This window comes from the organism of the source record quoted next, unplaced genomic scaffold, assembly GCF_019419815.1.
Source record: "Pyrus x bretschneideri cultivar Hongxiangsu unplaced genomic scaffold, Pyrus_bretschneideri_v1 Contig4, whole genome shotgun sequence".
NCBI lineage: Eukaryota > Viridiplantae > Streptophyta > Magnoliopsida > Rosales > Rosaceae > Pyrus > Pyrus x bretschneideri.
The window spans coordinates 3,780,611-3,803,723 of NW_025999723.1; the positions used below are offsets into that span (position 1 = coordinate 3,780,611).

The 23,113-nt window shown below is 39.6% G+C and overlaps 4 protein-coding genes across 6 annotated transcripts; 1 reads left to right on the forward strand and 3 right to left on the reverse strand.

The window, feature by feature from the left end:
• Window positions 1–878: 878 nt before the first annotated feature.
• On the reverse strand, window positions 879–4,439 carry LOC103961937. Of its 2 annotated transcripts, XR_007251304.1 has the most exons (4): window positions 4,318–4,439; window positions 3,533–4,052; window positions 1,926–2,115; window positions 879–1,253 (listed from the first exon to the last, which is right to left on the reverse strand). XR_007251304.1 is itself a non-coding variant. In XM_048565803.1 (2 exons), exons 1-2 carry the CDS (start codon window positions 4,406–4,408, stop codon window positions 3,763–3,765), a joined length of 381 nt encoding a protein of 126 aa, XP_048421760.1. In that variant the 5' UTR covers window positions 4,409–4,439; the 3' UTR covers window positions 3,467–3,762. The 2 variants fall into 2 exon arrangements, 1 of the variants encoding a protein (XP_048421760.1); XM_048565803.1 differs by lacking the exons at window positions 879–1,253; window positions 1,926–2,115 and having other exon boundaries at window positions 3,467–4,052.
• A 5,656-nt stretch (window positions 4,440–10,095) lies between these two features.
• LOC103959809 lies at window positions 10,096–12,431 on the forward strand. Its single transcript, XM_009372176.3, has 4 exons — window positions 10,096–10,706; window positions 11,066–11,300; window positions 11,480–11,573; window positions 11,937–12,431. Exons 1-4 carry the CDS (start codon window positions 10,249–10,251, stop codon window positions 12,212–12,214), a joined length of 1,065 nt encoding a protein of 354 aa, XP_009370451.2. The 5' UTR covers window positions 10,096–10,248; the 3' UTR covers window positions 12,215–12,431.
• Window positions 12,432–12,924: 493 nt separating this feature from the next.
• LOC103959808 lies at window positions 12,925–15,809 on the reverse strand. Its single transcript, XM_009372175.3, has 9 exons — window positions 15,643–15,809; window positions 15,491–15,549; window positions 15,313–15,382; window positions 14,589–14,622; window positions 14,249–14,496; window positions 14,098–14,161; window positions 13,903–13,991; window positions 13,566–13,805; window positions 12,925–13,278 (listed from the first exon to the last, which is right to left on the reverse strand). Exons 1-9 carry the CDS (start codon window positions 15,676–15,678, stop codon window positions 13,129–13,131), a joined length of 990 nt encoding a protein of 329 aa, XP_009370450.2. The 5' UTR covers window positions 15,679–15,809; the 3' UTR covers window positions 12,925–13,128.
• A 2,781-nt stretch (window positions 15,810–18,590) lies between these two features.
• Window positions 18,591–22,190, reverse strand: LOC103959807 (splicing factor-like protein 1). Of its 2 annotated transcripts, none has more exons than XM_009372174.3 (2): window positions 19,739–22,190; window positions 18,591–18,835 (listed from the first exon to the last, which is right to left on the reverse strand). In XM_009372174.3, the coding sequence occupies exon 1, from the start codon at window positions 22,098–22,100 to the stop codon at window positions 19,755–19,757; it is 2,346 nt and encodes a 781-aa protein (XP_009370449.2). In that variant the 5' UTR covers window positions 22,101–22,190; the 3' UTR covers window positions 18,591–18,835; window positions 19,739–19,754. The 2 variants fall into 2 exon arrangements, with proteins under 2 accessions (XP_009370449.2, XP_009370447.2); XM_009372172.3 differs by having other exon boundaries at window positions 18,591–18,946.
• Window positions 22,191–23,113: the final 923 nt, after the last annotated feature.

Genomic DNA, 23,113 nt, shown 5'->3' on the forward strand with positions numbered 1-23,113 from the left:
ACAGTTTCTTCTTTCGTCTCGCTAAGGCTCCAACCTCATCAACCTAGCTAACTACACTAGCAATTTGATCAATTTTGTTTTTCGGCTTATTAGAGGATCTCGAACTCTAAACCCAATGCACTCCTACCCATCACACTTTCCGCCCTAATTCCACTAACCAAAAAAAGCATTTAAGTCGTTTAGTTTTCATTATGATTAAACGCGTAAGATAACCTTTCTGCTCATTTGAGTTGAAAGTTAAAATGTTCACTTCTATTATTTCCATTATACCTTGTTCTATCGGTTATGTTCATAGACAGATTGATTTGCAGTTAGATTTTTGCATGATTTGGGGTTTGTTTAATTCATCAAATATCCCTATTAGAAGCAAGCAAAAAAATTCATATTTGATATTTATTTTCTTGTTAATTTTGGTCAACGGCAAAAAAGTTTGGGTTTTTGACATTTTGTGTGTGTGGCAATGTTGGGGGAGCTGAAGGAATGATTGCCTTTTGGATGGGGGATACAGCTAGACTTGGTAAATGGATGTGTTTGTGTTGTTTTCGTGTCATATCCGTTATTTAATAGATCGTGCTGTGTCAAGCTTATTAACTTAACAAGTTTTTAATAATTGATCCGATAACGACTTGGCATTCTTAAATAATTCTAAAAGAAATAAAGCAAAAGCCACCCACCAAAAAGAACAAAAACAAAAGGAATTTAACTTCTATGTATTTTTTTTTTTTTTGGTGAACAGATTCATTCATTCGAGCCCAAACCATTTGCCTTCCACACAAACGGCTTAGAAATGTCTTAAATATTGAATCAATCACAAAAGCAATTACCGATTTTTTTTTTCTGCCAGTTTTTTTGGTTAAATATATAAAAAGGAACTTAGAGAAGGGGCAAAAACCAACTTATGTAAGCATTCGTATGATAAATGGTCCAAAGCTAGTTTACCTATAGAAAAACTCGACAGCTTCTCTCTTCCAATGCCTAAACCCAAACATAAACTAGCAAAGTCAGTACATTCAACGAAATCGTGGAAGAGATACCATCTTTCCAATTTGCCCTCCTCGACGGTCGTACCTTGCGGTGCAAGTGTCCCCTGATATTCAAGCCTCTGCACTTCTTTCCAGCAGAAGTGAGTCCGACAAGTCCCCTGTGGTTGTGAACCGATTGCAGATCCAGTTCGTACGTCCTTGTGTCGTTGTGGATTGCATTGTGGGCAGCTTCAACCAAGATTGCCTCTCATAGTATTTGTATGTTGAATCCTGCAAGGAAGACAGTTAAAAGGGGTAATTTTTGTGTTTATGTGTGCCATCCCCATGTTTTACTATTTCACTCAAATTATTAATATATTCTAGAAGTGTGACATATCAACTATGTCGGTCACTTATATAATAACACATGAATTAGTAGCATCACGTGATAGTGTTTCAATTATACACAAAATTCTTTAGTAAAAGATATCATATAACATCAAATGGTTGATAGTGATAAACGAGAGACTTCTCAGTTCTCAAAACTACATATGTGCATGTCCAAAAACTCAAATTCAATGCAAACAATTTTCTAGGTTAAACAATTACCCTAACTTATGTCATTCAGAAGTCAAGGGTACCAAGCACTCACATTAAGTTTCTAATTTTCTGTATTTAATATATAAAATGGAAAATGTGGTCTCATGGCCTATCCCAAACTGTAAAGGCTGCTCCAGAAGACGATAGGATGTGAAGATTAATCGATATGCGATGTTAACATTTGAAATGTACAAGCATTGGTTGCCTGCTCCGTTCAGTTTAGGGACTGATCAATGTCCCCCGTCACATATATCACAACAAGCCATCATAATTTTGTCGACAAACCTTAAAATTAGAAGATAATACAGCATGTATATAATTAATATATGAATGCAATCAAGTTAATCAGCTTGTTGTGATTACCTCGTTAACCCAGTAAGAACCTTGAGACCGCCTAGTTTCCGGCCAGCCAGCTACTCTGCAACCGTGCACTTGCTCCGTTGTTATTTCAATTGAGTGACGCCCTGGTTTGAGGGTTTACTATACACAATACCCTTAAAAACTGGTCTCTTACGTCCACCGCGTCTCACACGCACACGGTAAACAACATAGCCTGCAAAGAGGTAAACTTTAGTCACAAAGTCTGAAGCACATCGGGTATAATTCCCAACCGAGCAGTTGGGGGATAAAGAATACCGTTATCTTCCACCATTAACATGCAAAATAATGGACCATCTATCCTATTTCTTGATTTTTCGTATAACTGTGTCTGTATTACAGAAGAAGAATACCCTAAATACTCAAGAACGCTTAACCAATCTTATAAGTTCAATTAAACAAAACACTTAAGAGTAATTGGAGAAAAAAAAACACTTGTTCGATAATTGACTGTGAAATAGTTTTGGTACCCTTCTTCTATTGAAAAAAAGGAATGGTGCTTTTCAAAAGCATATATGAGGTTTGAAGCGTCTTTAAGTGTAATATTATCGAGGGCAAAAACTCTAATTATTTCCGACGACTTCTACCAAAAACGAAAATAAAATAATTCTAACGACAACAATATCCAGCAAAATCAGTCCATACATGGACTAAAACGCTAAAACACTAAAACACATCACATTCGAAACTAAAGCAACAGGAAACAAAATAAAATATTCCACACAAAACGAGCAAAAATAACATCTTCAAATCTTACTTTTCACTTTCATGGGTTGGGGAGAAATGCAACGGAAAGCAAAAGATTCATATATTTTGTTAGGAAATATTTTTGTTCGTCACTCTCAAGTGATGTTGATGCTCACCACATTTATTACTATTAAATAAGTTTAAATTTTGAGATCTGTGTTGTGGATGGACACAAATCTCAAAATTTAAACTCATTCAACGTAATAAATAAGGTGGTGAGCAAAAATGCACCCATTTTCTTAACTTTGCCGAGTTTTTCTCATTAGCCACAACCAGTAACATCATTAATTAACCATATACAACCTTCAGATTGAAAATCAACAAGTTTGTCAATTGTCAGTCATTTTGATCATTCCGTAAAAAATCTCCATTAAATTGAGGGTCATTTTGTCAATCAACCCCTCTACTTGCTTTTTCATTTAACGGAGATTTTTCACGGAATGACTAAAATGATTAATGGTGGACAAACTCAGGGATTACCTCCACCGATTTCAATGTTAAAGATCAAAATAAATAGTTATGTCAATCTCATGAACTATTTTGACAAAAAAAAAAAAAAAACTTTTATTTTTAAAACCAATAGAAAACTATTACGACACCTAAACAATCTCAAGCGATATTCTAAACTATTGAAATCTAATAGAGAACTCGGATAAAGAGTGATGAGATGTACGTGGCTTTTCAAGTGAAAATTGCATAGTTGGACCTCAACTATTTGGTAATTACCGTTCGAGTTGTGTTTTCGGTTCTACTTGTTGCCAAAAGATTCGGGTGGTAATGAAAAAAGTAATTACTAAAATTAAACAAAAATCATAGGTAAAGCAAGGGTAAAGTTGTGTAGTTACTTATTCGACTCTCGCAATGTGGGGGGTCTTGTTGTCTTGGATTCCCCCTTTAAACAAAAAACATAGGTCGTATCCATAAATCCCCATTTGCAGGCAACCTGAAAATGTACCAGCACTGGAAGACCATAACAAAGCACGGTTTGAAACATAAAATGCCTAACAATGCAGAGGATTGGAAAACTTCACCAGCCAGTCATCCAATGGGGATATACAACGTGATGTCGTCGGATTTAGGGTGAAGCCTTGTGGGTTCGAATAACCACCACACTCAAGAGGACCACAACGGAGAGCATGAACGATGTTTTCAGCTTGTCCACAAAGCGATTGCTGGCTTCTGCTTTCACATTTCCACTGCTTGGAGGTTGAAATAAATCGCCCATGACCTTCGTAATTTTCTCGATTGCTTCCATGACTTTTGCCATAGTGTTTTGAAAGATCCACTTCACAATGTTTGTTGCTTTATCGTTGTTATCATCGGAATTCTCTTGTGGACTATCAGAGCTATTGTCTTTATCTGCGTCTATGATGAAAAATTCACGTCGAAACCAGCATTAGTCATGACTACATTCATCCAACTTGTGAAACACGTATGAACATACATTCATAAGAAACAGATGCAACGAACACCAGGAAAACAACACGTAAAAGAGGCATCTACGAATAACAAAAGACGCTCGTGAACACAATATGAGACTCGTGGAATCTTATTGTAATGTTAGAATGTTATAATTACAACCCTAAATTCAATTACTGATACTCGTTACTGAAATTCATATCACACCAACCTGCATAGGAAGACTCCCGGAGCTCCCACACCACCTCATTGTTCATCACAGCATCCCAAACCGCTGTATCAGATGACAATGCGATCACCATTCTCTGCACAAGAAAATACCCTTATGACATAATTCTAAAAAGAGGAAATTTCCATATTATGGCTTGTCTAATTTAATACCATACCAAACATACCCCTATGACCAAATTGCCACCAGAGTTATTTAACTTTTCAAAAAAGCCAAAAGCCAAAAGCCGGATAATCTCTTTATTTTTTATTTTAAACAAAAAATAACCCAATAATTAAAAAGATAACAAATGAATTACTAACTCACGTACTAAAAACAAGAAATTGTTTAAGCAAGAAAATGCAAAAATAAATAAATAAATAAATTACGGACAGCAATAAAGAAAGAAAACAAAGTTGAAAGCTGAAGGCTGAGAGAGCTTACATTGTACTCACTCAGCAGAGTCTGCGCCCGACGAGTTTCTTGACCGTCATCGTCGTCGCCGCCGACGCCGCTGCACCGATTCGCAGCTCAAAAATGTCAAATGAAAAACTAATAATGATATCAACTTTGACAAAAAATGAAATCAAATGGGAATTGGAGGGTGAAATTATGAGAGTTACGGAGTGGAGCAGTTGGTTCGCTGTTCTTGCGAGGTTGGGCTTTGGGAATGAACCCATGCTGGAAAGAAGAAGAGCAATTATTTCAGGTCTGGATGGAGTTACGGTGGAATTGAACAAGAAATTTGATGAGAGAGAAAGTGCTGGATGTTACCTTTCTGCGACGGGCGGAAGGATCGTTGCTATCCATGGCTTTTTCGACGGAGAAGAAGGACGAAAAAAATAAGGCGGGTGTCGAACCGAGTTCGTTTTCGAAGATGATAGACGAAATTTACCACGCTGCCATCCGGCAACGTTTCTGGAGATAGATAATTACATATATACGTGCTCCTAATGCTTGAATAACTTAACTAAATTTGGTAGGAATCCACTAATAAAATTGGATAAAGAGACTTGAAAATGTTTTATTCGTGTCTTTGTAGCGTTATGTTTGTAACGCTAATAAAAAGTCCTTAATGCATCAGTATACTACTCAATTCGTCAAATTTCGCCCAATATACTTGTAATAACAGGCTTTGTGACATTATTTTTTATTTTTGAACAAACGATATTATCTACATGGGAGGGGTGGACTTAGTCTTACAATAGACTAACAATAAAGTGAGTCCAATTTGTTTTTGACAAGAATCGAACCAAAGAAATAAGACCTCTCACTTACAAGTGAAAGTAATACTACTAGACCATAGTACTAAGTGACGGCTTTGTGACACTATTAATAATCAACTAATCTTAGGATTGGTTATAATCCTAAATGGATAGCGTATTAATATCAGATGGTCTTAAGTTCGGTAGACATCCAAATGAACAAGCTTATCATGATAGTCTTACGTTCGATTAACACCCCAATGAATAAGTGCATTAAATACAAGAATTTCCCAAGTTCCTTATAAACGTCACTTTCGTTAAGGAAAGCATTACAGCTGCCTCTCTTATGGGTTGGTTTTACAGACCCTTCACAGTTCAAGCAGATCCAGTTGATCCTGCAAGGAACACAGTTAAAAGGGGTAATATTCCCGTTTATATATATATATATATATCTCGATGTTACTATTTCACTCAAAATGATTAATATATCTAAAAAGTGTGGCATATCAACTATATCGCCTACTTATATAATAATACATGAATTAGTTGCATCACGTGATAACGTTTCAGGTACACGCAAAATTCTTTAGTAAAAGATATCGTATAACATCAACCACTTGAACGGTGATAAATCAGAGATACTTCTCAATTCTCAAAACTATGTGGATGTCCAAAAACTCAAATTCAATGCAAAAATTTTTCTAGGTTAAACAATTGCCCTAATGAAAGTTCTTGGATGGTACCAATCTAACTTAGGGGTGAATACGTTCAAGCTTATAGTGTGACAGCCCGTCCCAAAAATATTACAACGTACGTGTGAAAAGACAAAATTGCCCCTAGTTTGATTTCTTTACGTTTATTGGTTGTTTTTGAGTTTGGTTGGCATGTTGTAGGCCACACACACCTTCCCACACACCACAACCTTTCCTCCTGTTTCTCTGCGCCTGTCCCGAGCCCCATTCCCTTCCCATTTCCTTTGAAACGTACGGACACACCCACACACCCATCGAACCTTCACAGATCGTGGAATCTAAGCACATATTCAGACTCGTGAGGCTGGTAGGAGTCCAACCATGCCCATTTCAGGTAAGAACACCTTCGTTTTCACGTCGATTACACGATGTCCGATTTGAGGTACTGTTCATGCACACGTGATTTCTCACGTTTTAGGGAATTTCAAGCTTGTAGGTAGCTTGGTGAGGTCCCTAGGAGGCTCGGGGTGGTTCGTTTGATGGTTTTGGACGTCGGGATCACTAGTTTCGAAGTTGGCCGGAGTTGGGTTGATTTTTCAGGTGAGATTTTGTGGATTTTAGCCCTTGAAAGTGGTATGATTGTGTTCCTCTAGTTCTAAGCTTCATTTTGGTACCAATTTTGGGAAATTTGGATGAAAAACGAAGAAGATATTAACGTTTGAAAAATTCCCGATTTTCCGGCGTCGGCGACGGCGCCGGAGGCTCGCCGGAGAAGACGACGGAATATTTCGTCCAGTCTGACGGAATATTCCTGACCCCGTTGACGGAAACCGTTAGGGATAACGAAATATTCCCTCACGGCGTCAGTTGATGCCGTTAGCGTGCCAGGCACGTGCCTGCGCGTGGCCGGCGCGTGGAGCGCGTGCGGGGTGAAAAATTATTTTAAAAATATGGGGATGTTCCTGAGGTTGAGTAGATCACGTTGGTGTATTCATACACCCCATTTGAGCATTGTATGAGAAGTTATTTATAAAGGTTGGTTATGTGCTTTAAAATTAACGTTTCTATAGTTGTTTCGCATATAGGTGAGACGTATCCCGAGGACGAGCGTGGTCACTCGAGGCAGGGGGGTTACGACCCTTCCACTTACTGGTGAGTGGGCTTTTGGTTTTCCGTATATACCTATATACTTATATTTTCCCAGAAAATTGATTTGAATTGTCATTTGCCATATGCCATGCATTAGATTATCGTTATTTATGCATTGTTAGTTGCATTATTAGTTATATATATACATATGCATATTGGGTGCTGCGGACGCACAGGTAAGTGCCAGGTAAGTGTTATTCATGTTTACATTTAGTAGCGATTCGAGATGCTTAGAGAGCTCATAACCTGCACCCCCGGTGTTAGTGCTCCCGCCCAGAGTAGGGCACAGTCCTTCACGTGTTGTTCACCTCCCGCACCACACGCTCAGCTTGGATCCAAGTTAGGTGCACAGTCCTGTCGTACAGACCACTTTAGGTGGTTCCGACTCGTAGGTGACCCGCGATTATTCGCACAGCCTTTACGTGATCGTAGCACTAGAGCGTTTATATGTATTACACCCAGGCCTGTCGTACAGACCACTTTAGGTGGTTCCGACTCGTGGGCAGGTTTAGTTAGTTATTGAGATTCGAGCTCTAGATTCAGCCGTACAGGTCACGTTAGGTGACTCCGGCTGCCAGACTATATGATATTGATATGATTTTTACCTGAGCACTTGCATTTCATTGTGAGATTTGACATGACATATTCTTAAGCATGATTGGTATATATATATATATGTACATATGTTTATTTTCTGGGAAGTATACAGGTTTTACGCCGAGGGGTTAGAACTTATTTGTTAAATGGTTTTTGAAAAGCTTTGTTTTTGCCCACTCACGCTTTTGTTTTGCGCCCCTCCAGGTTCTAGCTGTCTAGTAGGTTTGGTGGTTTCCCAGAGGGCTTTCCCGGCATTTCTGACAGACGATCACCAGCGTAGGGCCACCTTCGGGTGTACTGTTGTCGCGTCATTTTCATTTGGACTGCTTAGGCGTTATGCTCTGAACTTGTGTCTCACTTACGCTAGCACTTATTTCTTTTACCTTTTGTATGCTAGTTTTTATTTATTCGTACTTGTTACCTTACTATTTTTATTAGCTTCCGCACTGTGCACATGGTTACGTCACTTCCACGTGACGGCCAGCGTGCCCTGATCTCGATCGGGGTGTGTCATATAGTCTAATTCAAAATGTAGTTTAAATTAACCAGTTATGTAGACTAAATCCTACACATTAATATTTAGTAGAAACATAGAGAGTGGACATACATGTAAAATTCAACGAGGCAAAACTCACCACTGAGAAAATCTTAGGCTACCAAGCCTTGATACACTAAGATGAATGAATGCAAAAAAAAAAAACTTATAAAACTCATCTTAATACATCCATAACTAGAAGGTAGTTTTGTCTCCACGCCTTGGCTACTCGATTTTTCCAGTCTTTGAGTGAAAGTGGAACGACATTAATGCGGTCGTCGATCAGATTCTCCTCGAACTTTCCAGGATACTACCGCCCCCATCATACATAATGAATACAACCAAATAAAAACTCCCCCTAGCTAAAATAACCTCTCCCCCTTATTGTCTCAGGAAGGGCCAAAGAAGGAACAAACACTAGTCATCTTTGTCGACTGAATCTTCATTTTGGTTGTATTCATAACATCGGACGGCTTCCTCCTCCCTAACGCTGACCGGTAGTATCCTATTATATTTCAAAACACTAAAACACATCACATTCAAAACTAAAGCAATGACGAAACAAAAATAATAATTCCATGAACACGAGCAAAATAACATCTTCATTTCTTAGGTTTCACTTTCATGGGTTGGGGAGAAATGCAACGGAAAGCACAAAATTCATATGTTTTCTTAACTTTGCCAAGTTTTTCTCATCAGCAAAAACCAGTAGCATCATTAATCAATCAAGTACAGTACCCATTGTCTGTGGAGAGACCGATCTCCTCCGTCCTCTCCCGTTTCTTCTACTAAAACTTGGACGTTTATTTAGGTTTTCGGAACAAGCTAGGGTTTTATAATATTTTCCATTGGTTCTGCCGTTTTCTGTACATGCATTGCCAACTTGGGCCTCCCTAGTGGTGAATTTTAGGCCGAACTTGTGCAAAATTTTCTGGGTTCTAATTGGTTGGGCCATTGGGAACAAAAAGTTTTCACAACCAAAAAAAAGTCAGAAAATTAGGGTTAGAGAAGATAAAGAGAGAGGAGAGTGAGAGAGAGATGGAGAATAGAGTCGGAGAGAGAGTGAGAAGAGAAAGAAGACGAACAGTGAAGATGAAAGTTAATGAATTTATGACTATTTGATTTTCGGTTGAACGTACATGATGTAAGGAATCTGGATGGAAGAAATTCGGAGAGAATCTTATTCTAAGAATTTGAAACCAAGATATAGTAAAATGAAGAAGATGTCTTAACTAACAAAATAATCCACCACTTGGTTCAATATTTCTAGGGACTCTATTTGTTCCGATATAATAAAGACTAGAACTTTGAGTTCATTGTTCACTACCCTAATCGACCGGCCAGGTTCACACATGTTATAAATAAAGTATTTTTATTTGGGTTAACGTTAAGTACATAACAACAGAAAATAATGAATGATATACATCCAAGCAAAGGAATAAACTTTCGCCAAAAATAAAAGCAAACGAATAAACAACAGAAAGATAAGGGGAAGCCACCTCCCTCAAGGAACCAACGTGGAGCCTTCTTTTGTTAACAAGAAGTTTGTGACGCCAATGGAACACCGGACCATTTTATATACCTATCCACATCCTGGCCTCGAGAATATCAACAGAACAGGAGTCAGAGGCAGACAAGCAAAGGAATCCACTGAATCCTGGCTCCCCCTAGGTTTACGTAACGTAGAAGGAAGACACAGATACATAGTCTGAGAACTAAAAAAGGAGAAGAAAAAAAACCTAAAAGTTGTGTGTCAATGATGTTTGGTGGGAGAAGCATGGGCGGAGGAGGTGGAGGAGGAAGCATGTTTAAGGCTGTGAGTAGGGCAGCAGTCACCAGAACTATTGCTGGTGGCCCACCAATTCAAGAACCCCTATCTTCTTCTTCCAGTTCTACTGCTGCTAATACCACCACCACAAATACTACCGCCACCTCCACTTCCAGGCACAACCAGAAGCCCAGTTCTTCCCACAACCTCTCTCTCTCCTCACCCACTTCTCCTTTTTCCTCATGCAATATTCCTCTGGCTTCCAATTGTGGGACACCCAGTTGGCCTTCTTCCCCTCGCTTTGATGATTTTGATTGGGTGACTGTGGATAATGGGGTTAGCAGTGAGGATGATGAGAGGCTTTCACATGGGTTTATGGATGATTTTGTTCTTGGACCTGTTCCTTCCAAGCATGAAGTTCACAATGCTGTCTCTGCCCTTCAACAGTAAGCAACTCAATACTCTTTGTCTCTGATAAATAAAACCCTTTGTGTATGTGTTTTATACAGTATACGCGAGTTAGGCCAGTTCGTTAAGGAAGTCTTTATTGCCTGGGGCACTCGAATTCAAATTTTCCTGCCCGTGCTTGTAAATTAGTTTAATTTATCATCGCGTCATAAAAAAACTTATGGCGGCAGCTGTGGGTCAGGCTTGTTGGCGAGGGCAGGTGTGCATGACCTATCGCATTCGAATTTAAATCCGTAATTTAGATTAGTTTATCAACTTGTCAAATAAAAAAATGATTAATTAGCTGCCTAGTGTTGTAGTTTACACTAATCATGCCCTGTTTGATGAAATGGTTTAGGGTTCTCAGTCCTTTCATCAGGGATAAGTTTGGTTCTGAGTCAGACAGAGATGTGGATGATCAAATTACAAGTCCTTCTGCTGGGTTTGTGCACCCAGCACCTTCAGCTGGGTCAGAATTAGATTGGATGGAGCCGTCTGCCTATCTTTGTAATAATTCAAAAATGTTGCAGTCTCACGGTGTTGAGAGAGTTTATGATGCTTTCCATCTCTTGCAGACTGAGTCTTCTGTGCAGGTTCTTTCTTTAATATCTTTCGTTTTTGTTTCTCATAAATTTCTGAATTTTGGTTTGAAGAGTGCATGTAAACTAAAGGAATTAAGACCGTTGATTCTGTTTGATAAATTATTTTCACATTTTATCTTGCCGAGGATGAAATTTTTAGAATTATGTCATAAGGGTATTTTCTTGTGCAGAGAATGGTGATGGCATTGTCATCTGATACAGCGGTTTGGGATGCTGTGATGAACAATGAGGTGGTGCGCGAGCTCCGGGAGTCCTTCTATGCAGGTTGGTGTGATATGAATATAAGGAGTATCATTGATTGACTTATAGGTTCTAATTATAACAGTTTAATATTCCAATAGGATTTCACAAGTGCCAGATTGTCTTCACAAACGTCATTTGTTAATCGTAGATGCCTCTTTTACGTGTTGTTTTCCTGGCGTTAGTTGCCTCTGTTTCTTATGAATGTATGTTCGTGCGTGTTTCAGTGATGAAATAAGGTGAAGTTTATAAGCTTAAGAGCAATAAGCTTGAAATTTATAGCTTGTAATAGTTGAGAGATGAAATACCTTGTCAATGCTCACAAGTTCGATGAACGCAGTCATGACTAATGCTGGTTTCGACATGAATTTTTCATCATATACGCAGATGAAGACAATAGCTCCGAGAGTCCACAAGAGAATTCCAATGATAACAACGATAAAGCTACAAACATTGTGAAGTGGATCTTTCAAAATACTATGGCAAAAGTCATGGAAGCAATCGAGAAAATTACAAAGGTCATGGGCGGCTTCTTTCAACCTCCAAGCAGTAAAAACGCGAAAGCAGAAGCCAGCAATCGCTTTGAGGACAAGCTGAAAACATCATTCATGCTCTCCGTTGTGGTCCTGTTGATTGTGGTGGTTACTCGAACCCACAAGGCTTAACCCTAAATCCGACGACATCACGTTGTACATCCCCATTGGATGACTTGCTGCTGAAGTTTTCCAATCCTCTGCATTGTTAGGCAGTTTATGTTTCAAACTGTGCTTTGTTATGGTCTTCCAGTGCTGGTACATTTGCAGGTTGCCTGTAATATGGGGATTTATGGATATTACCTATGATTTTTGTTTAATATTGTTAAATTTACCCTTTTTTCAGAGATTCAGTTGATTTTTTCATTGCCACCCCAATCTCTTGGCAACAATTACAACCGAAAACACAACTCGAATGGTAATTACCAAATGGTTGAGGTCCAACCACGCAATTTTCACTTCAAAGGCCAAGAACATCTGATCACTCTTTATCTGAGTTCGAATTTCCTACCCGGTAAAATTTTAGAATACCGTTTGGGAATTGTTATTCGCACTCTGCAAATCTAACTGTGCACTCCAAACTTTCTATATTAAAAAATATACTCTTATGATGAGTGCACAACAACTGTGTGAGTTTATTTTACACAGCTGGTCCCAAGCCAGGATGAGGAGAGGACGTTAGGTAGTCGATAAGCGGCCCTCCGTTTTCACGTCAAATCTCTATGACACTAAAAGACTTTGTTGTTGTTGTTGTTGTTGTTGTTGTAACCACATGGATTCAGTTAAAAAAAAGATAGTTATCCTTGAAAGAGATGGATTAACTAAAAAAAATTGCGAAGATAAAAACAGTTTAACCACATGGATTCAGTAAAATTGTTTAACCAGATGAATTTTCTAGCTACAACCGCTTACACAACCTCAGTAACTCTAGCATCATATTTACTCTCAAGATTTTCCTCTACATATCTACCATTTCAGCTTTCTCATGTGCATAATTCCCCCATTTCCACCTCAATATGCACATGATTTTGGTGACATCCCTGCATTCAATCGATGCTAATCACATTTAGGAGGGAATCCACATCAGGAGTTACAACAGCTCGCTGGCGCAGCTCTCCAAGAACGATGCATTTCTTCTCTGCAGTGTTGGCTACCACAACATCTTGAGCAGACACGCTGTCTGAACCAGGTGAAACCTGCGTATCGTAAGCACATAAATGAACATTATGTTCTCATAGTACTTGAATCTAGCTTGGACTCAGTTGGAGGTGAAATCTAATGACAAACTACTCTGTGCCGGACAGATGACACGAAATCATCATTCTATGGATTGTGAAACAGTAAGAGTAAGTGGTAAGTAAACCGAACGTCATTGAACTTGATAACGAAATGATTTAACATATATATAACCAACAAAAATGATAAGAAGTTTCTATAATCGTGCTTTCTTTCAGTTTAAGGAAAGTTAATGGCTGTGACTTACATCATAGAGGGTATCTCCTAGCCTCAACTTGATTGCTCCGCTCTTATAAACCAGCATTTTACCCATAAATCCGGCTGGCAACTCTTCGAAACTACCTTCCTTCTTTGGAGCACCTGAGCTCTCCAGCGATGTTGAGCTTCCAACTTTCTCTTTGCCCCTTGCAGTAGCTGATGGCTTTGACGTCAATGGCAAAATGGAAGGAAGTTGAACGAATAACAACTTCGCTTTCACTTTTTCCTCCTGTCAAGTAAAATTTAGCAACATCCCATCAAATATATCACTCTGTTTAGTGTTTAACATTGTTGCGTCAGAAATAAGTTACTAATCTAATACGCACCAGCAGCCCTAGTTTTGAAGCAGGATTTATCGTGCTCTCATCATACTCTTTTTCAGCATCCTCCCCGAATTCGTTCGCATTAAGGATTTCTAAAAGCAAAACAAAAGGTCTATGAATTACAAGACGACTATAAACAAAAAGTGCCATCAATTGCGTAAGGAAAACCCTCGGTTTTCCAGCTTTCAGAAAGAATACCTGGGTCTCCAGAGTTGGGTTGCCTGAGAGGGAGAGTAGTAGGATAGTATGTATTCTCATAATCCTGTAGAAGCACCAGAGACGCGTTTGTGAGAGAGCGATACAGAGAGATAGAATGACATAGAGACAGATATATGGCGCACGTTCTTACCCAACATTCTCTATCATTTTTCTTGACAATCTGAAATGGTTCTGCATCAATAGCATCTTCCATAGTTATATCCGTTTCAGCTTCATTAGAGGCTGAAGGAAAAGTAAAGAGACTTTGCTCATCATCAGAGCCTTTGAGAACTAAGCTGCCGCTTTTGCTACTATCGGCATCCTTTGCAGCTCCAAATGTTCTGATAGAAGTTGAGGATGCATCCGCTGCTCCAGGACCAAACGCAACTTGCACGGAGGCTGAAGATTGAACAGCAAACATGAACGGAAAGCAAACCCAGGATAATCTAAAGAAAACAAGTAACGTGCAAGCAAAGTTAACGAGAAATTACATTTCTTTTCGAGTTTACCTCCCCGTCTTCTCTCCTGTAAATGCAACAACAGAAATCAATCATCTGAGCAGCTAATGCTTATACAAAACTGATAGAAATCAATCATCTGCGCGTGTTCTTACACTAAGCCCATAACCCTTTTGAAAACAGACACCATACGAAAGAGTAATTCCAGGTTATACACTTGAGAACCACATTTCAGCTGTGCACAAATTGGCAAAACAGACATTGTGAATTATGTTCCGTTTCTAAACTACTCCATATACGGGGGACGGTGACTCAAACTTGAGAGTAAGGAGGATTCGAACTTAAGATGCAAAGAGGACGGGCACACTTTTTTCGCTAATTTGCCGAACCCACATGTGCAATCCATCGCATTTTCCGACAAATGAAAAATGAAACTTTGAAAGTCTAAACTCTAAACCGCAAACCCCAAAAGAGGAAATTTCAGCATTATGGATTTGTCTAATTTAATACCATACCAAACACACCCTATGATCAAATTGTTAGGACTTCACCTAACTTTTCAAAAAAGCCAAAAGCCGCTTAATCGGTTTTTTATTTAATTAATAAAAAACCCCCAATACTTAAAAAGAAATAACAAATGAATAAATAATTCACATACAAAAAACATAAGAAATTGTTTAAGCAAGAAAATGAAAGAAAAAAAAAAGGGACTGCAATAAAGAGAGGAAAAAAAAGTTGAAAGACGAGAGAGATTTACTTTGTACTCACTTAGCAGAGTCTGGGCCCGACGAGTTTCTTGACCGTCATCGTCGTCGGCGTCGGCGTCGCTGCATCGATTCGCAGCACAAAAATGTCAAATGAAAACTAATAATCTTATGAATTTTGACGGAAAACGAAATTAAAAGGGAATTGGATGGTGAAATTATGAGAGTTACGGAGTGGGAACAGTTGGTTCACGGTTCTTGCGAGGTTGGGCTTTGGGAATGAACCTACGCTGGAAAGAAGAAGAGCAAGAATTTCAGATCTGGATAGAGTTATGGTGAAATTGAACAAGAAATTTGATGAGAGAGAAAAAGCTGGATGTTACCTTTCTGCGACGGGCGGAGGGATCGTCGTTATCCATGGCTTTCTCGACGGAGAAGAAGAACGGAAAAAATGAAAATTGGGGAAAAAAAATTGCAGACAGCTGGTGTCGAACCGAGGTCGCTTGCGAGGAGGAAGCCAGATGGAATTTACAACGCTGCTATCCGGAAGAGTTTATAGGAGCACTAAAATAATGAGATATACCACGTTCCCAATGCTTGGACAACTCAAGTCTCTTCTAGTAACAGGGTTTGCAATGTTTAATACATTAGCTTTTGATGTAAACATCTCTGCTCGAATTTAATAAAATTCTTACCTTGAAAAAAAAAAAAAAAAAAAATCTTCAATTTGGTTATAATCCAAAATAGATAAGCACATTACGATTAGATGGTTTCAAATCCGACAAACATTCAATTAGATATGCGTATTACGATTAGAGGGTCTTAAGTTACGCAGAAATCCAAATAAATATGCATATCACGATTAGATGGTCTTAAATTCGATAGCACACTTCCCAAATGGATAAGGGAGTTTTAACGAAAAACTCATGATACTGTTCACTTTAACGAAAAACCACATTTTTACATTAAAAAGTCAATCTTGGTATTATTCACTTTACCCTTTATTTTGTCATTATCATTAAAATTCAAAATTTTCAAATCATTTTCATTAGCTTTCTTAATAGATAATAGTATCACGATCATCAAATCCTCAGTTCAATTAACAACCAAATGAAAAAATGCATCAAATACCATAATTCCCCAATTTCCCCATGCACCGAATACTAATCGGAAATCTCCCACGCCATAAATTGGAATAGTTTTAGAATATCACATGTACCAAAAATCGTCTCATATGTTATGCAACCATACGTACCAATGGTAATCGCATTGATTAAAATTAAATTCCAATTGCAACTAGCTATTTAATTTTAACGGTTGTATCGTTAACACATCGTGTCCAATCTCAATCGTCATATCGATAAGAGCTTTCAAGTTTTTGCACATATCAATGAACTAGTTCTTGAACGGCCCGTCCAATATCAGTTAGGTCTTTTAGATTTCAATTTTTGTGCTCGAGATAGAGGCATCCTACACTGAGCGTATACCGCTTCCGACTAACCGGCACTTCATTCACATACCGTTTCCTGCAAAACCTATCTACATTACCAATATAGGAAGGCCTAAACATAGCATCAGTCAAAAATGGGAGGGCCAATTCAACAGAGCACGCAATGAAATAACGAAACGAGGTCCGAACGAACAAGTAAAAGCCACAAACTGTTAGAAACTGGTTAAAATTGGTGCAATTGTAAAATATCTGCATACACAATCACAATTGGACTATTCAGTGACAGCCCTAAACCAGCAACAAGAGAGAACACAGGTTCTTCTCCTCTTTCCCAAATCAAAGCTCAAACCTAGGAAGAACGATTTGAACTCGAAATCTAGCGGCTTCATCCATGAGGATCCGTCAAACCTAGTAACACCAACCACTTTGAAGAAATTAGATAACGAAATACCTCTGTAAGTCGTAAAAAGTAAATGCTCACCACCTAGTATATATACACAATTGCGTTTGCATAGAGAACAAGGGCCTACACGATCCTTACTTTTCTTGTGCCGCGAGTACATACTATATAGTGAAAGGAAAGGTTGCTACTACTACTGTGTTCGCATTGAGCACAACTGAACTTCAATGCATAAATTAGCCTGAAAAACAACCAAGTCCGAGCTCATCTGCAGACAGGGTTAGTGAATTGCCGCTGACGGGAGATGTGGTCGCTACAATAAAATGGATTAGCAGTATCTCATACCAAATTACCAACAAAACAACTCTCCAAACAACGAAAGAATAAAACCTTCTTCCCACTCCCTCTAGGCTCTAACCAACAAACTAGGACTCCAGGCAAAAGTTCGGGACCAAAATTTCTGCATGCTGCTGGTTAGTTGAAATGTACCAAAAACCAATTTAAAGACCAACACACGCATTCTGGCACATATACATACAAATGTGTAATTGCTGTCACTCTTGAGACAAAAATTACACATGTGTAGATGAGAAGGGCAAGCCTTGTATAGAGAAAAACTCGAAAGCAATAAAAAAAAATACCCAGCAATCCAAAAACACAAAAATTAAGGGAACACCTCATGCCTTAAAACTGCTGAGTAAAAGAAATAATTAAGAATCTAACCCACCATAGAAATAGAGTTATTTTCTCATCCAACGCCTGCAAATAGCCAATCATGTTCACGGGTTATAACGTTAGGCAATGGTCAACAACTCTCTCCAGCCCAAGTGCACCCTTGTATTCAAACTTAATACAAAATATACAATCCAACTTATGCCCAAATCCTCATCGAGATAGTTCAATAAGATTGTTTTTACAAACAGCTGCTACCATCAACTATTCTATCCGCCAACATTCATCCCAAAACCAACACAATTTCATTTTTTCCTGAAACTCTCTTCTACTTGCAACAATTTGTACCATATTCGTACTCGCCCAAATGGTCCACTTTCTACCTCAACAAATCATTGCAACACTCAAGATTTCATAATTTAGGTTATGACCAGGGGTTAGTTTTACTAAGATGCCAATACAAGTGTAAAATTTATGGAAGTGGCCAAATACACCACCAAAACTCTGGATATTCAAAAAAAAAAAAAAAAAGAGATAACCAATACATGAATGATTTCTTTTACCTGCCAAAGGAAAACTAGAAAAGGACATCAATATCCCATTGTATTATACAGAAACACAGATAAGCAAAAACATAACAACATTATCTTCCACCTACCAAGAATGCCTCGAGTTGCAAGGCATGATTACCTTTTTAAAATGGAACGATAACGCATCACTGAAGCAGCGTCAGAACCATGGCAGGCAGAAAAGCTTAGGGTCCTTAAGGTTAAAACTTGTTTACAATAAAAACTAGAAAGGCAAAACAGTTAGGCCAATCAACAAAACTAGTTATGCAACCCAATATAACATCACAAAACATTAGTACCAAATAGCGTACGTTCAGAAGAAATTTGAACAAGGAGAAATTAGTAACTAGAATTTGTAGGAGAGATAAGTAACAAGAAAAATAAAAAAATTAAGTCCAACATAAGCACCCAAAATAATATGAATAATACTGTTTAAGATGACTTCTCCAACATGAAACGATCAACGGAAGTTCCAGCCCACGTCTCTGCAAAGGTCATAACATTACAGCAAGGTTAAAGATGTGAGTCCCAAACTTCAACAAAGTCATGGCAAGAGGTAAGAAATCAGTTCACAAGAGCTCCAAGAAACATCAGTCCTGTCAAAAATTTTACATAATGGCAATGAAGAAGGGTCAAGTACTGCAAAAACCAGATATAAATGACTTATGCAGCACAATATATAGAAAAATCAGATATGAGTGTCCCTCAAGCATAAGAATGGAAACTATAAATGTAATCCTAGCCATGTGACTTTGAAGACCATCCCTGCACAACAAGCTTTTTGGGTGATTCAATTAAACACAGAAATGCACAATCTGCTTCATTTCCATCCAGAGGGGATGGAAGCAAGGGCTTGTGTTAGTGTCCATCACGCCTTATAGTACAAACCAGTGCCATAATTCCAGAAAAAGAGAACCATAGGAAAAATTGTACAAGAGCCAGGATAGATATCCAGAACTTTCCTGGGGAATCATATACTTACAACAATGGTATGATCATCTGTTGCTGTAATCAACCTTCATAAATACAAAAGACCGAGTGAAGTCCCAGCGTAAAATAAAAAGTGGAAATTTATAAAGTAAATTAATAAACAGTACCCATCATTCACCCACCCCAATAAAAAGTGAGAAACTCAAAGCTCACTCACATAACCAGGAGGGAGCAAGAGAGACTAATTGAGTTAAAATTCTTGTAAGTAATGGACTCTATAGTTGAAGTGCTGGATATTTATTTCTATATTTTGACACAGGTTAGTATTTTTGTACATATGAAAAACCCCGGCCAGTTCAAATGGATAAAAAATCAAAGCAACACAACAACTAGGCATCCAAAAATACCAAAACATAATTTGTATAACCAGGACTAAAGCAAAAATGTGCAATGCATACCTATCAGCTTGGATTTTCATTTCATTTCTGCCATGAACTTCTCATACTCTGCATCTGCACCATAAGTTGTCTTTTCCGCAGAAGAAGCAGGAGGGTGAACTGGAGCACTCGTGGCCCATGGAACGTTACCAATGTTCTGAGATTGGTCTGCAGTTGATCCAGGTACAGGGCCGGGGGGAGGTGGAGGTGGTGGAACTGCATTGTAGTAAGATGAGTAACCATATGAAGCAGCAGGATAAGTGTGTTGGCCGTTTGGTGGCATTGGTGCTGAGGAGCCACCATACAGATTAGTTTGTAGAGATTGGGTAGAGACATTGTGTTCAGATTGAACTCCTGGAGGGGGATAACTGTGTTGTGCTTCACTTGAAGTCATTGGTTGAGGTGGTGCACCAGGGGGAGGAGGGTATCGTGCACCATAAGGAGACATATGTTGACCCGGCATGGGAGGAGGATACATGGTTGAACCCGGGGGAGGTGGTGGCGGCGGAGCATAAGGAGCATAAGGAGGAGGAACAGGGGGTCCCCATGGAACAGGAGTACCCGCATAGCTAGTAGGTGGTGCATTCCCAAGAGGACCACTGGGGGTAAACTGCTGGGATGGAAAGGAAGCAACAGGCTGGGGAACGGGGTATGTGGGCATTGCCGATGCTGGAGGTCCAACAGGCTGCGGAGGCTTGCCGGCAACTCTGACAGCAATGGTTCGCTGCTCTAGGCGATAACCATTCATGCTTGCAATTGCATTATTAGCCATTTGAACATCTCCATACTTCACAAAACCATAACCCTTACTCGCTCCGGTAACCCGGTCCCTGATAACTTTGGCCATCACAATATCACCAAACGCTGAAAACAATCGGATTAAACCATCGTCATCAAGGGTAGGCGGCAAGTATCCAATGTACAAGTTTGTCTCGTCATAGTCCTTGACCGGCTTGACTCCAGTTGATCCCAAGCCTGGATGTGATGATGCACTGCTAGTGCTGCTAGTACTGTTAGCCCAAGGAGGATTGCTTGATGTACTATTGCCAGGGCCAAGTGCCAACGTAGCGGTCTGCTTAGTTGCGGATTCAGGAACTGTCCCCCCCAACTCAGCCAAGAAGTTCTGATACTCATCATCCATTTTCTTCCCAGTTGTACCCTTCACTGGGCAATCAATGGTTGGATGCCCACCATCACCACATATCTTACAAAGAACATCGCTCTTGAAGGTCGAAGTACGTGATGGACAAGCATACTGACGGTGCCCCGGCTCACCACACAACCTACAATACTCCTCATCCCTTATTGTCCCATTCAATGCCGCAAGTTCCCTAAGTTGTTGCCTCTTATGCTCATTCAACACCTCATCAACAGGCTGCAAGAGTTTCTCCACCATCCCAGCCGCAGCATCAAGAGCGTCTTGTGTATCTGCCTCAACCAAAACATGCAAGTCCTCGTTCTCGGAAGGGTCAGGTTTCAAATCCCTCTTCTGTTGCGACCTGCCTTCTTTCACCGAACCTTTACCCCTAATGACAATTTTTGCACCAGTTTCTTTCTCCATCCTCTTCTGCGTATTACCTCTTGGCCCAATGATAAGTCCGATAAAATTGTATCCGGGATATTCCTTCATCGGTATGTAAAGCTTCTTATGAAGCTTGGGTGGCCTGTAATCGGCCGGGGGCTTAAATGCCGGGTTCCTCTTAATAATCTGAGCAATAATTTCCTGCCTCTCTTTGTTCAACCTTTCACGGGCACGGAACTCTCTAGTATTAATCCTAATTCCCATGTTATCATATATAGGTTCCGGCGAAGGAGACCTAGCCCCTTCGGGACGATCATCTAAGGGCAAACCCGAAGACAGCATTCGACTAATCTCAAGCAACCTACTATTCAAAGCTTGAATTTCTGGATCAAACTCAATACCTCCCATGAAATCCGGCAGCTGAATCGCCTTCGGCTCCTCATCCGCCCACCGCGACTTCCTCTTCCTCGTCCCACAGCCCGTCTCCCCACCACCACTCTGATTCTCCGACTCGGGCTGAGGATCCCACCGGCTGCGGCGGCGTCGCCTGCTGGTCGTCTCCTCCTCCCCGCCCGAGCCATCCCTTTCGTTGCCGCTATTGGTGTTGGTCAATCCGTTTTCCGACAACAGCGGCTTCGTAATAGCAAGCTTCTTGCAGGCGTCAGTCGAATTACCGTTCTCAGTAGCGGCCTGGGGATTTAGGAAGGGGTTTTGAGCATCGGAAGGTGGGGTTTCAGTGGGCGGCGGTTGAGGCGGGCCATTCGAATCTGAGGCTAGGGTTTCAGCAGGAGGAGGGGAATGAGGATCTAGGGATTCGATTGGAGGAGGAGGGTTAGGGTTTGATGGAAGAGCAGCCTCCATGGATTTGAGATTGGAGAAGCTTCGAGTGCTAGAGGGAGTCCAGAGAGAGATGCGTGTTTGCTCCCGAAGACGAAAAGTTTTTGTTTGGTAAAAAGAAAGCGGGACGACGAGTCTCCGAATATTTATAGTAGGATGGGCCCATAGCAAATGGTGGCAAAACTAACGACCTAGGCCCAGCCCAACTCTATATACACACCTATCCAATTAAAAGTTTAAAATCAAACTTATAAAATAACTAAATAATTTTATAATTTTCATGTACAAAACGAAGTTGACAAATAAAGGACTTCTAACTCAAGTAATTAAACGTCTTCGCTTCTGAACTCGATATCCTTTGTTCAAGTTCCTCGCTTTCGATATTGCTTGATAAATAGGATCGAAAATGTTGCAGTAACGCATTAGGTAAGCAAGAGAAATTCTTCTACACAGGTGAGACCATGGATGGACTTAAGTGATGCAAAAATATAGTTAGTGTCTTACTTTTGTTAGTATGCGTGGGCGAACACACATGTTGAACACCATAATTTAGAGGAACCATACTAAAGAATTCGTCGCAATCAAAAAAATGGTTATTTGTCAAAAAAGGCTATGAAGTTACATTGTGACAATAAATCTGCAAGGAAGATAGCAGATAACCTGGTAAACATAATCGAACAAACCATGAAAGTTGATCGATATTTTGTTAAGGAAAATCTTGACATGAAGGTTGCGTATATACCGTTTGTTAATTCAGAGGGGCAGCTAGCTGATGTTCTTTCTCATGGAGTATCTAGTAAAGTTTTCAAAGAATCAATTATCAAGTTGGGCATGTATGATATGTATGCACCAATTTGATGGGTGTTGATTTTAGCCTCAATTTCTAAATATTCTAAGAGTCCTATTTTAGGTAGGATTTCGATTTATGTACCTATATATTGTAAACCCTAAAAAATAAATAAAATAACAAAGTATTCAACGTGTTTATTTTCTTATGTGGTTTCCTTGTTTCTGCTGGTGCGCGGTCGCGCAGAGAA

Coding starts and splice junctions, on each gene's coding strand:
- LOC103959809 (XM_009372176.3), top strand. CDS start 10,249: ATGATGTTTGGTGGGAGAAGCATGGGCGGAGGAGGTGGAGGAGGAAGC. Junction 11,301..11,479: donor AGACTGAGTCTTCTGTGCAG/GTTCTTTCTTTA, acceptor TTTCTTGTGCAG/AGAATGGTGATGGCATTGTC. Junction 11,574..11,936: donor CCGGGAGTCCTTCTATGCAG/GTTGGTGTGATA, acceptor TCATATACGCAG/ATGAAGACAATAGCTCCGAG.
- LOC103961937 (XM_048565803.1), bottom strand. CDS start 4,408: ATGGTGATCGCATTGTCATCTGATACAGCGGTTTGGGATGCTGTGATG. Junction 4,053..4,317: donor CCGGGAGTCTTCCTATGCAG/GTTGGTGTGATA, acceptor TTTTCATCATAG/ACGCAGATAAAGACAATAGC.
- LOC103959807 (XM_009372174.3), bottom strand. CDS start 22,100: ATGGAGGCTGCTCTTCCATCAAACCCTAACCCTCCTCCTCCAATCGAA.
- LOC103959808 (XM_009372175.3), bottom strand. CDS start 15,678: ATGGATAACGACGATCCCTCCGCCCGTCGCAGAAAG. Junction 14,497..14,588: donor AGGTAAACTCGAAAAGAAAT/GTAATTTCTCGT, acceptor TTCAATCTTCAG/CCTCCGTGCAAGTTGCGTTT. Junction 13,992..14,097: donor ACCCAACTCTGGAGACCCAG/GTATTCTTTCTG, acceptor TTTTGCTTTTAG/AAATCCTTAATGCGAACGAA.